This window comes from Neovison vison, chromosome 5 (genome assembly GCF_020171115.1).
Source record: "Neovison vison isolate M4711 chromosome 5, ASM_NN_V1, whole genome shotgun sequence".
Classification (NCBI taxonomy): domain Eukaryota; kingdom Metazoa; phylum Chordata; class Mammalia; order Carnivora; family Mustelidae; genus Neogale; species Neogale vison.
In genome coordinates, this window is record NC_058095.1 from 1,429,109 (window position 1) to 1,445,088 (window position 15,980).

The following is a 15,980-nucleotide window of genomic DNA, read 5'->3' on the forward strand; positions in this document are numbered from 1 at the left end:
CTCCTGGGGCTCCCAGCGTGCTGGGGTCCTACCAACAGCCACCTGTGCGGGGGTGCTTGTCCCCTCCCTGGTGCTCTTAGAGAAAAGTGTGGCTGGGGTCCTCACGGGCACCCCCGCGTAGAGGTCCGGTCAGATTCCAGGGGGGCCCGGGGCATCTGGCACTGGGATGTCCCGGCAGGAGGGTGACTGCCCAGCTCGTCTGAGCTTGTGAGTGTGTCCGGCAGACACCTCCTCTCTCTAACCCTCTCAGTGTGTATTTTGGGGGGCATCCAGGGGCCCTGGGCAGATCTCCCGCAGCCCTGCTGGTACCCCAGGCATCCGTGATAGATGCGAACCAGTGAGTGAGCCACGCGACTGAGGGTAAATGCAGGTGAGACGCGAGCGACGCGGAGGCCGGGCGGCCGAGCCCCTCCCCGTCGGAGATCCGCTTGCAACCTGTGCCTCTAACGGCCGACAGGCCGGCGCTGGCCAGAAGCGTGACCGATCATCTGAACAGGCAGTTAACACGTCGTGCGTGTCCTGAGCGTCGTATGCTACGTTCTTATGGCGGAGTTAGCTGGAGAAGAGAAACCTGATTGGAGAAGGTCATTAGAGGGGAGCCTGGATGGCCCGGTCAGTTGAGCATCTGATTCCCGGGTTTGGCTCAGTTCAGGATCTCCGAATCCCAGGACGGAGCTCCGTGTCCGGCTCCGGGCGCGGTGGGCCGTCTGTCGGAGCGTCTCTCCGTCTGCCTCCCCACCGCTCTCACGTGCACCTGGGCCTGCGTCCCCCTCTTCCTCCGAGATAAATAAAATCCTGAAGAAAGGGACGCCTGGGTGGCTCAGTTGGTTGGGCAGCTGCCTTCGGCTCAGGTCATGATCCCAGCGTCCTGGGATCGAGTCCCACATCGGGCTCCTTGCTCAGCGGGGAGCCTGCTTCTCCCTCTGCCTCTGCCTGCCTCTCTGTCTCCCTGTGCTTGCTCTCTCCCCGTCTCTCTCTCTGATAAGTTAAAAAAAAAAAAATCCTGAAGAAAAAGAAGGAGAATCGTTAGAGAAAATATGCTTTTGGTGCTGTCGTGTGTCCTTTGAAAAAAAAAACCCCATGTGAGTGAGCGCCGTCCGCTCTGTTGTTCACGGTCCGCGGGCTGATTTTAGCCCACAGAAGCTGCCAGAGGGACACACACGGTGTCCAGGTGCCACGGCAGAGCTGAGGTCGGCGTGCGGCTGTCATTTGTGTAGACGGCGCGAGGGGCAGAGCTGGTCACGGCTCGCATTGTGGGATGGTGGCCTGGCTTGGGGAACGTGGCCCTGGAGTATGGGGCGGTGGCACGTCTCTGTGCGCCGTGACGCTCTGGGGCCCTGTGCGACGGACGAGCGTGAGGCCAGCAGCACGTGGCCGCAGGTCAGGATGCAGGCTGCGCCCGGCCTTGCTGTTGGAGCAGCCTGGGCGGGGTCTCCACAAGGAAAAGCAGCCCCTTCCCCTCTGCAAGCGCACAGACCCCTGCTGGAGGGTGTGGGTGTTTGGGTCTCAGCTAGCTCCGTGCAGAGCCCATGAAAAGTTAGCAACATCTCTTCCCCTATGGGAAACAGTACAGGGTAGCCAGGGACAGGCCGTGGAGCCCTCCTCCTCTGCGTGAGAACCGGTGAAGCCGTGATGCTCCTGCCTTGCTGGGGGCCTGGCTAGCGGAGCCAGTGGTGGGGTGGGTGGAGAGCGCACTCACGGCCGCGGGCTGGGCAGGGAGGTCAGAGGAGCGCCGTGCCAGGCCTCTGACTGCCAGGGTTCGTGGACGTCCGTGCCTGGGAGGCAGGTGGCCGGCTGCTTCCCTGGGAGACCAGCGAGTGGGCTCTGCACAGAGCAGCAAGCAGCTGGGGGCAGACACAGTTCCGCCTCTGCCGCCGCCTCTAGGTGAGAGAGCGGCCACTGCCTGACCAGACCGGTGTCCGTGCCACCTGCCCTGCCCAGGCGGCCTGACCGGAACCCCAGCGCCCGCCCTGCCCTGCCTGCTCACTCCTGCATTCCTGGCGCATGAGCTCAGCTGCCCTGCTGAGGGAGCGAAACCTGGCGGCTGTCCCCGCGTGTCGCTGGGAGGGTGTGGGCGCGCTGCCACGGTGATCCCCTCGCTCGGCCTGGGTGGCTCCTGGCCTGTTTCCGGCTGTTGCTCAGGATGCTAATGGAGCTCGAAGGATGAGCTTGGGCAGAGCGTCCTGTTCTGGCCGGGAGGCTGGGGTGCTGCCCGGGAGCCGGGGGGGCCGCAGTCCTGAGAAGGCAGCGTGTTTTGGCACCAGCAGCCACTAGGGCAGTGGCTCACACCTGGGCCCAGCCCCACAGTGAGAAACACGCTTTGTGCTGAAGCCCTGTGCATGTGTGGACTAGCGTGCACGCACACAGGAGTGGACTAGCGTGCACGCACAGGCGCACAGGGTCTCCCGCACCCCCGCACTCCTGCAACTCTGCAACCCTGCAGACACCAAGAACTCGGGGCCCTGCTGCACCCTGACTCCTTTCCGGACCAGACACACAGGGTGCCTTTGGCTCAGATCATGGTCCCAGGGTCCTGGGATCGAGCCCCGAGTCGGGCTCCCTGCTCAGCGGGTGAGTCTGCTTCTCTCTCTCCCCCTGCTTGCATTCTCTCTGTTTCTGTCTCTTTCTCTCACAAATACATAAAAATCTTCAAAAAAAGAAAAAAGAGGAAGGGAAAGGACGGCTATGCGTGAATCTCGAGCCTTTCTCCGCCCCCAGGTCCGCAGGCAGCTTGAGCTCCCACAGGCCCTGCCTTCTCCCCGGATGGGGACCACGCCCAAACCCAGCTTCCCACTCAGAATTCTCCCCGTCTGCCCCAACTTGCTGCCCGCTAGGGCTTCCCAGTTCCTCTTCCCAGGCCCTCCCTGGATTTGGCGCATCTAGATTCCTGGGTCTCCAGCCCAGCCACCTGCATCTCGCCTGCCTCCCCCCATCCGGCCCCCCGCATGCCCCATTTGTCCCCACATCACGGTGCCGCATCCGCGGGACACGTGGGCCCAGCCCCTTCTCCCAAGGGCCCCGCTTCTTAGGTCCCAGAGCAGCTCCAGTGGGGGTTCCCGCATCTGTTGGGGCCCTCGGCAAGAGTCTCCCTTTGGAATGTCGCTGGACTGCATGGCTTAGACCCTCCCTCGGCTTCCCATCCAGCCTGGAAAGCAGGGCCTCCTGCACACAGGCGGTGAAGCTGTGGGGCGGTGGGCTGGCCCGTTCCCACCTCCTCACCGACCTTTCGGCTTGCCTGCCGTTCTGCTGTCCCCGGTACCCCCAGCGGCCCCACTCCCCTGCTTTCCTGCCTGCGGGAGCCCGTGGCCCGCCATCGTGGTCTCTGCCCCGCGCAGGGCGCTTCGGCCTGCTGTGTGGTCCTGGTGGTTCGCGCTCCGGCGGCCGGCTGCGCAGCGGTGGGACTGTGGCAGGGACACTGCCGGCCCCTGCACCCTCGGGGCTGGAGCTGCGCATAGCAGGTGCCCGCCCCTCGGCTGTGTCCCGACGGGACACCCACCCTGTTTCCTTCCCTTGTTCCCCACGTGGCGTAGCGCCCAGCGGGCCCCCTCCGCCAGCCTCGGCCCGGCCCCGTCCGTGAGTGGGTGCTCTGCAGGGCCTCGGCCCCTGTGAGCGCGGGGCCGCGTCGCTCTGTGCTACACCCCAGGGCGGGCGGCAGCTCCAGAGCCCTTCCCGCGGGCGGAGGGCAAGGAGGGGCCAGAACGGGCATGACGGGGGCTGGGGTGAGGGCGCCCGCCTCAGTTCACCGGGAAGCCTCTGGGGCCCCGTGGCCGGGGCAGGGCGGGGCGTTGCCCTCGGGGGGCGCCTGCTCTCGCCCACCCTCAGGAAACTTGGGACACGTGCCCGTTGTCATCGTGGACCGCGCACAGCACGTGGCCGAGACGGGCCTTCTTCGCAGGTTCCGTGCGGGGTCCGTGCCGGCTGGGCCGGCTCTCGGCGGGCGGTGCCTGCTGCCCGTGGCCGTGCCTGCTGCTGGCGTTCGGGCACCTGTGTTTGTGCCTCGTGACGAAAACCTTGATTTGGCCTTGGTGGTGGAAATCTGATTTCTTCCGGCGAAGAAGTGCAGTCCGTCGGGCAGAAGACCCGGCCCGCGGGTCATTCACCGCGGGGTGTTTGCAGACCAGGCTGCGGGTCCCTCTCATCAGAGCTGACGTTCGGTGACGGACGCGTCGAGTGAGGACTTCGGGGGGAGGGGTGCTGGGCGGCGCCGCGTGAGCCCGGCAGGAGGGTTTCCTCGGCTGACGCGCCCCTGTCCACAGGAGCAGAGCCCCAGCAGCAGCCGCGGCCCGTGCTCCGGGGCGGATTGTTCCATCCACAGAAGCCCAGCACAGTGCCACAGTGCCGCGTCCTTGTCCCCACCACGCGGAGGTGACACCCAAGGCTTGGGGCGGGGTCTGCCCGAGGGCAGGGCTGGGGTCTGTACTCCAGAAGCCTGGCTGGGCCTTCCTGCTCTTCACCTGTGGGTTTTCTCCTGCTGTTGGGACACTCCTGGGGTCCCCTGGTCACCGGGGTCACTCACGCCTTTTCTCTTCTTGCTTTTCACAGACCATCATGGAGCAGTTCAACCCCAGTCTCCGGAACTTCATTGCCATGGGGAAGAACTACGAGAAGGCCCTGGCAGGTGAGGCCGCGGGGTGGGAGCAGCTCGGGGGCCTGGATGCAGTGAGGGGAGGGAGGATGGGGGCCGCGCCTTGGAGGCCTGTGAGCCCAGGAGTCTGCACCCAGTGTGCAGTGCTGGGGGCTGGGCTCAGTGTAGCCCACGGCACCTGAAGACGGTGGTTGTGGATGTCTGTGGAACTGGGCGTAGGGCTTGGGGCCTGCACCATTCACGGAGACCCGGGACTCAGGGCCCTCGCTCGGCGAGGGGACATTGGTGCCAGCATGTGCTGCGGGTGTGTCTGGGTCCTTCCAGCCCAGCGGGGGCCGGCCGAGTCACGCTGCGGTCAGGGATGCCTGCTTCTCAGGGCCCGATGCTGGTTTCTCCACCCAGTGTCTCTGCAGGGTGGGCGTCAGGCTGCTGCTCTAGCTGTGACGTCCTCGTCGGCAGAGCCGCTGCCCCCAGCAGGGAGGCTGTTTGTGCAGAGCGTCCACCAGCGTCTGACTGCTGTCCTGGGTTGTGCACGGCCCTGTGGGGACGCGGTGGGGTGGGACTTCGCGTTGGGGACAGTGAGGAGAGGGCTGGGCAGTCTCGTGGTCTCCTAGGGACAGAGCAGCCAGTGGAACTGGGTTCCTGGACAGCAGCCTTGCTGGTCTGCACCTGGAGGCGTCTGGCCGCAGCCCTGCCCACTGGCCCCGTCTCAGGGGCAGGGAGGGTCTCTGGTTGTGTGCAGGTCTACGACATAGCCTTCCACCGCGGCCCTGGTCCTTCCTCTTAAGCGAGGCTGCTGCACTCTGACCCTTCTGAAGGAGAGTGGCCTCAATGTCGCACACAGATCACGCCAGGAGTGCGGGGCAGGGCTCCTGGGTTTCTGCTGTGTGCAGGTGGACGGCGCTGACTGGCAGCCCCTGGCGTCTCCCTGGTTCCCTGTGGGCGTGGAGGGGTGGGGCCTTGCACGGTCTTCTGTTTCGGGGTGCACACTGTGTTCTGCACCACTCAGGCTCTCCCGAGCTGCCCTCCCTCCGCCCTACAGCCCCGTGCACAGGGACACTGCTCCAGGAGCCCCGCAAGAACGGAGGCCCAGCTTCTCGCCTCAAGGTTCTGTCCCTTCTTCAAGCTGAAAGCTGGTCTGTAGGGTCTTAATGACGATGGCAGGTCCCTGGCTTTGGTGGCGACCTCTGTGCCTGCCAGGAGCTGAGAGCCGGCCCAGCCTGCGGGTGAACGTCCCGTCAGGTCCGCTGTGCCAGAACACGCTGCACGCAGGACAGGCGCCCAGTCTGCAGGCCAGCGGCAGAGGGAAGGGGCAGGAGGGCAGAGCTGGGGCCTCGGATACTGCGAGCAAAGGCCCTCGTGGTGCCCGTGGAGCTGGACCGGGCTTTCCTCTCTTCCTGGCTGGGGCGGACTTCTGGGCCCCAGCATGCAGGGCCTTGCACGTGGTTGATGGGGCTGCCCTTCCGGAGCCGCCCTCTGTAGGACCCTTTGCAGCCTCACCTGGCCTCCTCGTGGGGGACGTCATGTCACTCCCCGTCAGTCCCAGTCATGGCCACGCCCTGCCCTTTGATGTGAGGCCAGGTCTCCTTCTGGGCTTTTCTGCACCCACTGGGGACCCCTGTGAGGCTCTCCAGGGGCCGGGAATGGAGAATCAGGGCTCCGCCACTGCCCGTTTTTCCAGACTGGCCTTTGGCACCAAGCTCAGCCAGACACATCGCCCATCCCCTCGACTGCACTTGGCCTCTCCTTTGCCCCCTCATGCTGGGCTTGGCTTTTCTCTGATCGGCTTTGAGGAGCCCTCCCCTCCCAGCAGCAGACGTGGTCCAGCCGTGGGGCTGCCGAGGGCGTGCTCCTGGGCACGCGCTTCGTGGGGAGCCATCTAGATCAGATGCGATGGTGTGCCCAGTTAGACGCCCCGGCCAGGGCTCCAGAGGGAGCAGATAAGAGGGTGGCCGCCCAGGGCTGGCGCTGCTCCCAGCACCCTGTCCTTCCCCAGCCTGCAGGACGGGCGGGCCCCTGCGCGGGCTCGGCGGGCACCGGGCTCTTCCTTGGGCGTCAGGGGCACATCCCAGGTGGCCACAGTCGCCGTGGGGTGTGCGGGGGGCCCGCGGTGTGGCCTCATCTTGGAGAGGTGAGGGGCGCTGTCTGCCCACGGCTGGCTGGGGGTCTCTGTGTGCACAGCTTCTTGCCGTGTCCTGCCCGGCACGGTGTGGTCTCGCGACGTTCCTTGGTGGGCCCTGCCACCTGTCACCCAGCCCACGGGGCTGACGACGGCACCCAGCAGTTGACCCGAGTAGCCGACTGGCAGCCCCCGGCTGGCTGGCAGGCCTGACTGGGCAGGGCGGTCAGGTTCTTAGAGCAGCAGGTCCAGCGGTTCCAGCGAGTGGAGAACGCCAGCAAGAAACGGGGTGCACGCAGCCCAGGTGGAAGGGCTGCGGAGCTCGGGGACTGGCGCGCACCGCGAGCTCGGCGTGGGTGGGAGGGTCTTGTCCATCCACAGGAAGGGCACTAGCCATTCTCTCCTCTCTCAGGTGTGACCTACGCTGCCAAAGGCTATTTCGACGCCCTCGTGAAGATGGGCGAGCTAGCCAGCGAGAGCCAGGGCTCCAAAGAACTCGGTAAGACCTCTGATGCGGCAGAGACCCCCAGGTGGGGGCCGGGTCGTCACCTGTGCCGGGGCAGGGCTGGGGTCCTCTCCTGTGTCTGGTCCTGCTTCCACTGGGGATCCCGTTGTCCTCGTCAAACAAGAAGCTTTTCTGAGAGAACCGCGACCCTTATAGCCGGCAAAGGCTTTGGGGGTGCGCACCTGGCCGCAGGTGGGGTGCACTGGGCAGCTTCAGGGTGCGCACGGGTGGGTCAGTCCCCCCGAGGAGCAGAGCGTGGGGTGAGGACCCGGGCAGATCCACGTGGCTGGTGTGGAGCGCCCCGTAGGAGGACTGAGGTCACGGGGAGCACGCCTGGTAGGAGAGGGAGACGGGCCGCCAACCCACCTCGGGGGGTGACCTGGTACTGTGTGCACATCATGTCGTAAACTGAGGAAAGGGCCCAGAAGTGTCGCGGGGACCCTGGCATGGGTCATTCTCTCTGTACTTTCACTGTGTTGCAAATTTTGTGCTGTGAGCTCATGTCGCTCCTCACGCGGGCGCAAGAATGAAGTGAGGAACGTGTCCCTCACGCGCCCAGAGGCCCTGGGCGTGCCCGCAGGTGTGGGGCACCAGGCTGTCCGCGGGCGGAGCAGGCCAATCCCTCCCCCGGCACCCCCACGGCCCTTATGGCCTTTCACGCTGTCCGCTGCCGCATGTGGGGCCTCTGCACCGTGGCACTCTGCAGGGGCCTCTGGCCTTGCCTTGTTCGGGGACGCGGACGCCCAGCCGGCCCAGTTCCCTGGCAGGCCCAGGCCGTGTCCAGCGAAGACACTGCCGCAGCTCTGGAGACTTACGGGGCCGGGGGCAACCTGCCGGGTGGAACGCGTGACTGGGGCCGGACCCCACACGATGGGTGGGCTCTGCTGGCGTGGGCACCAGGCAGACCCTCCTCCGGCGTCTGAGAGGCTGTGCTGCGCTCTCGGCGTGCAGGGAAGCCATCTGGCCTCCACGGACACGACGGGGCTCCCTTGCCCCTGGCAGACACGGGAGGACGCGGGGGGCCCAAGGTGTGCAGGTGCGGCCTCACCGGTGGCATAGGGGACACTCGGGCTCAGAGGCCACCTGCGGGCCTGCCTGCACCTCCTGGGCCTCCTGGCTGCAGCTCTGGCGGCCACGGGCTGCGCCTCTGATCCCCTCGGAGGGAGCTGGGGTTGTGCGTGACCCATGTGAGTTTGCACATGGGCTCCTGTCTGCGAGAAGGACATTTGACCGTGGGGTCAGTTGTGGCTACGTGGGTCACACATGGGCCCTGTGGTCACACTCACAGAAGGGCGAGGGTCTGCCCACGGGAAAACGGGTGTCTCTGTGGCCCCAGGAGGAAGGTGGGCGTGTGCGGAACCATCCTGAGGTCCCAGGGCTTCCTGGTGGCGCGGCCCAGTGAGCAGCGGGGCGGACCTGTGCTGCGGAGCCGGGCGGCGAGGCAGGGAGCTCGCCAGGGCAGGGACGGCCCCTCACCGCTCCAGGAGCTCGGCCCGTCCCGGCTGGAATGTGGGAGTTTCCAGTTTGCTTTCCTGAGTGTTTGGACTCTCTCCTGAGGCTTGCGTGGAGGGCCAGCACTGGACGGAAATGTTCTCTGTGTGCGTCAGGTGTTAGGCAAACAGACCTGTGTCCTCTGGCCACGTGCTGTGGCAGCAAACATGGGGCTCCCCTGGTCAGCCAGTTCTCCCGTTCTCTGAGGCCCCGCAGGTCGGGGCTGCTCACTGGCATCTGGTTCCAAAGTGGCCTATCACCCACTCCAGCCAGAGGACCCCAACCCCAGTGGCCCTCCCCCCTCCCGTTTCCCTCCCTCCCAACCCCTGGAAGCCACTCATGCCCTGTCCTCTGCGTGTTCAGCGGCTCCGGACATCGGACAGTGACCCGTCGTGACCTTGGAGTCTGGCTTGTTTCTGCACGGGAAGTTAGCGGTGGGATTGCAGGGCGCGTGCCGTGGTCTGCTCTGGGCCTGGCTGCTTCTAGCTGCAGAATTCTCGCGCAAGTCATTCACGCCAGCGGCCCCTCGCACCTCGGCGCCAAGGGCTTCCCGCTGGATGGAGGCGCCGGCTGGTTCTGCCTTCTGCTGAGCGACGTCTGGGCTGTTTCCAGTTTGGGCATTTCCAGATCCGCATCCTGACAGCGTCTCTCCCGCGCTTGCTTCTCCTCGGCTGGGTCTGTGCTCCCGTCCTCCTCGGCTGGGTTTTGTCCGGGGTGGAGGTGCGGGGCTCCCAGATAGTTTCTCCCGGTGCCGTTCGCTTTCCAGTTCTGGAGTTGTTTTTAGGAGAACAAATGCGTTTGTTTTCAGGGAAGTCCGGTTAATTGATTTTTGTGTGTGGATTTTTATCGCTATGGTGGCTGTGCTTGTAACTTCCGTCTTTGCTGTTTTCTTTGTTGGCTTGGTTCTCGGTTTGCTTCTGCTGATTCGTCCCCAGACCCTCAGCCATGGTGCTGCTTCTTCCCCCTCGGGAGCGCGTCCCCAGCCCCACCTTCCCGCTCGCTCGGATCCCTCCCGCCTGCCCCCCCCCGTCCACCGGGAGTCCCTTTTCCAGTCCCGGGACCATGTGCTCTGGCTCTGTCTCTCCCTCAGTCGGGGGATCCCGGGCACGCGTGTAGGAAAGCACCTTGCGTGTCTGCAGCCGCGTCTCTACTTAGCCAAAGGCTTGGCTGACTTAGAACCGCGGACAGGATGCGGTCCTGCCTCGGGCTTGGGGACACCACCCACTGTCCTCTAGGCCCCTGCGCTGGGCTGCTGATTTCTCCCATGCAGGGTTTCAGTTTCGGGTGAGTGTTCTGTGTTTCTCCTCCTGGAAGCATTGGGGGTCTTCGTTCCTGGGGTGTTGCAGATCTTCCGACTGCGTGCCTGTGTGTGTGGTGGGGAGGGCGCCTCCAGGGCCCCGGGTCGGCTGACTAGAGCCGGGTGTTGAGCTGCGACCCAGTTGCAGAGGACAGGAGCAAGGGACGCACGCCCGAGTGCAGGGGGCCCAGGCGAGGCGTTCTGGCAGGACTAAGCGCCGTCTGGAGCAAGGGAGGGCGGCGGAGCCCTGGGAGGGTGGGTCTGTGCTTTCCGGGGCTGCCCGGAGCCCGTCCCTGCAGCGAGTGCCCTTGCTGGCTGCTGTGGAACATTCCACGAACACGTTTCTGTGTTCTCTCCGTCGGCTCTGGGGTTACTCTGGGGGGGTTCTGCTGCTCTGAACGAGTGTGTGCATGGGACGGCAACGCCGAGCCCTGCCCCACGGTGACTTCCACGGTGCTGCCCTGCTGGGCCGCCTCAGACGTGGTGCTGGGCTGCGGGGCAGGCAGCCCCGGGTGCTCCCTGCGGAAGTGCTGTCACCCCCGGGGACGGGAGTGAGCCCATGGGCTTGTGCCCGGCTTGGGAGGCTTCTGTGGGTCTTGGCAGGGCTCCCCTCTGAGTGTGGCTCGGGCAGCCACGTTCCCTTCTCACGCTCTCATCCCACATCTGCGTGGACAGGACCCCCTCCCCCCACCACCCTGACCCCTGGCCCAGACAGCGCAGCTACTGGCCCCCTTGACCAGCCCAGCTCGGGGGTTTGGGGGGGTACACTAGCCTCGCTTCTCAGACGCCAGGAGGCACTTGTTCTCACTGTCATAACTCAGGGCGTCCAAGGTGCCATGTATCAGGGGCAGATGATGCCGGCCTGAACTTGGCCCACACGGTGACCTGCTGAGAGAGAAGAGGTCTTCTGGGCCCTTCTGAGCCTCTTGCTTTGCCCACTGCCTTGAGGCCCTGGTGGAAATTTCACATTTGGGATGCTTTGCTCTTGGCTGTGTGGACGGGTTGGGGTTCGGTGGCCTCTTTCGGCCACCGTCCCCACGCAGTAGCGTCATTGGTGTCTCAGGACGTGATTTGTCCTGGTCTCTCCGTGCTCGGCTCCCTCAGTGGGTTGCCAGGGGCATCAGTGTGGTCTCCCCTCCCCTCCCCTTCTGCAGGCTGGTCAGGTGAAGGGCTCACATGGGTTCCCGGATGGTCCTGCGTCTCGGCTCCTGACGGGCTGTTCTGTCCGGCCCGGGGCCCCGTGTGCACGCGTGTGCTCGGGGAGAGAGCGCACCTGTCCCCTGATGACAGATGTGGGTTCCGTGTCACGTCCCAGTCTCGGGAACCCCCGTGCTGATCAGCGAGCCGACAAGGCATGCCCCACCCCGCTCCCAGGACAAAGGGCCTGTTGATTTCTCCCGTGGTCGTGGCTTTCTGCGGCCGCGGGGTGTGATGTGAGTGGCAGATGGCATGTCGTCCTGAGCCGCTGAGCCCTGTCTCAACCTGGTAACTTTCTCTGTCCCTTTGTCTGGGCTAGAGTTTGGCTTCCTGCTGCCCTTCCCCTCTGCGGCGCCGTGGACTTGCTGTTTCTGATCATTTCCTGCCACGGCCTTCCCCCCCAGGACGGGAGTGGGGAGCTGGGAGTCCTGCTGAGAATGAGCTGGTCTCCCGGGAGAGAGTGTGGGTGGGGGGCTGGCCCAGGCCCCGGGAAGGAGGGCTCTCTGACCCGAGGTCGTTTTCAGAAGCGTGATCTGGCCGCGCGGCTCAGTGGGCTTCGCCGGTCTTCTGGCTGCCGACTTCCCGCCCGGCTCTCAGGTGTGCTCCCTCCTGGGGGCTGGAGGGTCGGAGACCCTGGCCCCACTCCCTTTTGTGTTCGGACTCCTCCAGTCCCCCGTTAGAGTGACACGGGCAGACCCTCATCGGACTGCGGCAGGACACTGCACCCCCTCCCCCTGCGGAGCCCGGTGCCCCTTCTGCCCAGAGGGAGGGCCTCGAGCAGCACGCGCTCCTCGAGTTAGACCCCGCGGTTGTGGGAGTGGCGAGCCTCCCACAGCGCGTTTCCCACTTCGGAGTGCGAGCCTGGCCCCACGGTGGCCTTTGTGCTCCCGGGCTGGGGCTGCCCAGACTCTGCCCATCTCCCCGCACAGCAGGCGGCTGGCCGCTCTGCCTTTGGTCCCACTGGTCTCCGTGCCCCCAGCTCCAGGGCTCTCTGCTTCACTCGGGCCTGCCCCCTGCAGCAAGGCCGGCAGGCCTTTGCTCTGATCCCGCAGGCGGCTTCATCAGGGAGCGTGGGGACGGCCGCCTTCAGAAGCTTCTTGCAGCGCCTCTAACCCCCTCGCTGGCACCACCCACACTCAGCCGTGTGCAGCTGCCTGCGGCTCTCAGACCTCGGCCTTCCCGGCTCTCCTGAGGCTCGCCTCCTGTGTGCCCCCCGCCCGCCGCGGGGTAATTACAGAGTGCACCAGCCTCTGATCTGCGTGCTCGGGGCGGCTCTTCCAAGGCCCCGCTCTGCTCGGCTCCCTGTGGGCTCTGTGCTTGCTGGCGCCGGGCTCCCTGGCAGCTCCAGTGATGGGCGTGCTGGCTGGGGTCCGAGGCTCCAGGCCAGTCCCCAGCCTGTGGCCCCAGGGAGGGCACCCCGACCGTGTGCCTGTCCCAGGCCCCTGCGGGGGGCGGGGGGGGGGCGACTCACCGGATCTCAGAGAGGCTGCGGCCCTTCCGCCCGTGACTCCCTCCATCTGAGTCCCTTGGAGGGTGGGCAGGAGGTCCTGTGCTCGGGCCGCTTCCTGATCCGTCCGGACCACAAGCAGTTAGAAATGCCATCAGCCTGATATGGGAGCATGCACGGGGCTGCAGATGTTTCTAGAAGGTTCCGTGGGGGGGGAACAGGTCAGGTTCTCTTCATCCTGAAGGAGGCTGGTGTTTCTGTGGCGCGGTGGGGACACGGGCCATCGGAGCACCTGCTCTATGGCAGGCTGAGCCAGGGAGGACGTGCTGCGGCGGCCGGGGTCCCTCCAGGCTCTGCACTCCTTAAAGGGTCAAGCGATGGGACATTTCAGTTCAGGGAGAAGCCGAAAGAGGAGTGGAAAGAGCTCCCGCTGCCGTCTCTTCCGGATCGCTGCCCTCTCCCTCGCCCCTGACAATACCTCGGTTCTGCTCTGGCTCCGCTCTGTGTGCCACAGGCATGGGCAGCCATGGCTGGGTGTGTCCCCCACCCAGGCACGGAGGGCTGGCTCCTGGCCCTCAGGCTCCAGCTCCAGTCTGTGCCGTCGCATGCACTGTTATCCCCAGCGTTGGCTCTCAGGGGTGCTCTGCTCCCAGGGGGGCAGCCACTGCTCTGGGCCCCTGCACAGGCGAGGCTGCTGGCATGTGTCGCGTACCACAGCACGTCCTGCCTGCTGGACGAGGCCTGCAGCTACAGCCTGGGCTCTTGTCCGCAGGGCCACTGTGTGCACGGAGCGGGCAGAACCCAGGGAGGGAGCAGGAGGGGGTGGTCCCGGCACACGTGTGAAGGGACTCAGGCTTTCGGTGCTAGAATCACTCGGGCAGCAGAAGGGGATCACATCGCCCACCATTTGGCCTCCCGTCTCTGCAGGGAAGTCTGGAGGGTTCTGGAGTTTTCAGGAAGGCAGCGCTGTTTAAAGAGCTGTGCGGCGGAACCCGCACGGAGCCCCGTGTCCCCCACACGGGGTCACGCTCCCACCCAGCCCACCTGGTCCTGTCCACGGCCTGCTCCGGCTGCCTCATCCGTACAAACGGCCGTCTCATGTTTGTCCCCTGCCTCTGAAGCGGCCGCTGTTAGTGGTCTGGGGCACGTGTGCGCCTACAGGGCCGCCGTTGGCTGGCACCGGGAGCGCCAGAGCTGTGTGTGGGGCAGGGCCCTGCAGCAGTCGCTTCTGCTGGGAGGCGGCCTGAAACCTGCCTGCTTTGGCCCCTGAGTCACTGGATTAAGGAAGGTGTGGCCTGAGCACTGCCTTGCCCTTGGCCGCCCTCCACCTGTGGTTCCCCAAGTGAGGAGCCCAGGCTGGCGTTCCCATGTCACCCACGGAGAACCCTGTGGGATTTGGGCACCTCTTTCTGGTTCTTTGCACAGAGCTGGGTTTTCTCAAACTTGGCCTCTCACTTAGAGGTACTGCTGGCCTGAGCAAGGGTGGCTGGGCTGCAGGGCCACCCAGGGCGTGCCCTTGGCAGTGTGACCCCAGGGACCTTGCAGCGGTGGCTGGAGGGCCCCTGAAGGCAGACACGGTTCTGGATGGGACCCGAGGCTGCCCGCCTGCTCTCACGAGGCCGAGAGGTGATCTGGCTACACCATTCCTCCCGTGCCCGGCCGTGGCTGGCAGAGCTGACCACAGGAGCTGACCTCCTGGCCAAGGAGCTCTCGTGTGTCCCCGCCTCCCCGTCAGGCACCCTACCACAGTCGGTCTGATGTGGCCCCTGCTGTCGGACCCCGACAGTAGGAACATGCCATATGGAGGCTGAGTCAGATCCACGCCGTGAGAGCAATTTCAAGTCCCGAGGGCCTGGCTCAGAGGACCTGTATCACCCACACCTAGGCCCCTTCATTCAGAGATCCTGCCTTTCCCTCCCCTTCCCGGCCAATGACACCAAGATCCCCTCCTCTGGCCCGTGAAGAAGTGGCTGGGGCAGGAGCAGCCGAGCGACCCCAGAGGTCAGGACTGTGCTCTTCTGGGCTTCCTGGGCAGCTTCCTGGGCCACGGGGACCTGTCAGGGCTTGATACTGGACAGCCCTTTGTGGATTCCTGTACTTTGTCCTCCTGCTCAGCTTTGTGTGGATGAGAAGGGCCGAAGCCAGCCTGGGAGCTGGTGGAACGGCCTTTCTGTCTGGGGCTGTGTTCCCTCGGTCCTGTTTGGCAGCCCAGGCCTTGGGGCTGGTGTGGTCTTTGGGGGGGTCCATTTTCAGGGTCCCCTGGGCTCCGATGACCTGCTTTCCCCCTGGGGGCCTCCGGGGTACTAGCTTAGCTCACCCTGGTGAGAGGGTTAGGGCCTAGACTGAGCCTCTGCCAGGAGACGTTAGTAAAGGTCCTAATCGGATCCCTGTCTTGTCAGCAGTGGCTTTGGTGAGAGCAGGAGAGGTCTTCCAGCACGTTTCCTTGTCCCTTGGCAACCAGGGGTCTGCTCTGGGGCAGGAATGACAGTGGGGCACAGCAGTCCATGGCTGGGTCTCCTCCTGAGGACAGGCTGGGGACCCAGGGTCCTCTCGCCTGGTTACCGGGGCTCCTGCTTGGAAGGGGCAACTAGGGGCCTTCAGCCATAGTTCTGTCCTGAGCCCGTTTTCTGGGGTGATGGGGCTGGGTGGGGTCTGTGAGGACCTGGCCTGGGGCCTCTGCTGTCAGCTTGTTCCTGCCCTGCCAGGGAGCGTGGGACCCGCCCCAGGTCCTGGCATGCCACGGGAAGCTCGCGGAGGCCTCGTAAACCCCTCCCTGCAGCGGCATGCCCAGGCCAGCCCCGGACCCCGGGGCCCAGCGCTCTCCCATGACAGCCGGTCTGGCCCCCGGACCTTGTCCCATGACCCCACCACGTGCCCCCCGAGTCTAGGCGCTGTAGAGCGCATGCACTGAGCTGGGCGTGTCCCCCAGACGTGCCCCGGAGCGTCTGAGGAGAGCAGCTCCCTGGCGCTCTCGCTGGGGCCGAGCTGGGGCCGAGCTCCTCCCCGCCGTGCGGTGGCCGGAGGGCTGGTGCAGGTGCTGGCTGGGGAGCCTGGGGGCACGTCTCCACCCCTCCCCCGGGTGCCAGCCCTGGGGGGTGTGGGTGCCTGGAGTCCCTGGCGTTGGCAGAGGGCGGCGCGCACGTCAGGAGCTGTGTCATCCTGACCGAGGCGACTTGGCCTACGGACGCCCCGTCCTCTGCAGGTCGCCTTCGTCTGTCTGTCTTGCATGAGCTGCAGCAGGTCAGTGCTTGAGAAGCAGCTGTCCGGAGAGCCGGTACCTGCCTGCGCAGTTAGCAAGGTAGCGGGACAGGCAGGCTCGTGGAGAGCCACTGTCACTCA

General features: G+C 65.6%; 1 protein-coding gene across 6 annotated transcripts in view; it reads left to right on the forward strand.

Moving 5' to 3' along the window:
- BAIAP2 (BAR/IMD domain containing adaptor protein 2) overlaps positions 1 to 15,980 on the forward strand; it is a 63,256-nt gene that overhangs the window by 11,451 nt on the left and 35,825 nt on the right. For all 6 annotated transcript variants that reach the window (XM_044247237.1, XM_044247241.1, XM_044247238.1 and 3 more), the window contains exons 2-3: positions 4,543 to 4,618; positions 7,117 to 7,203. In XM_044247237.1, coding sequence (XP_044103172.1) covers positions 4,543 to 4,618; positions 7,117 to 7,203 — 163 coding nt within the window. The remainder of the gene's footprint in view (positions 1 to 4,542; positions 4,619 to 7,116; positions 7,204 to 15,980) is intronic.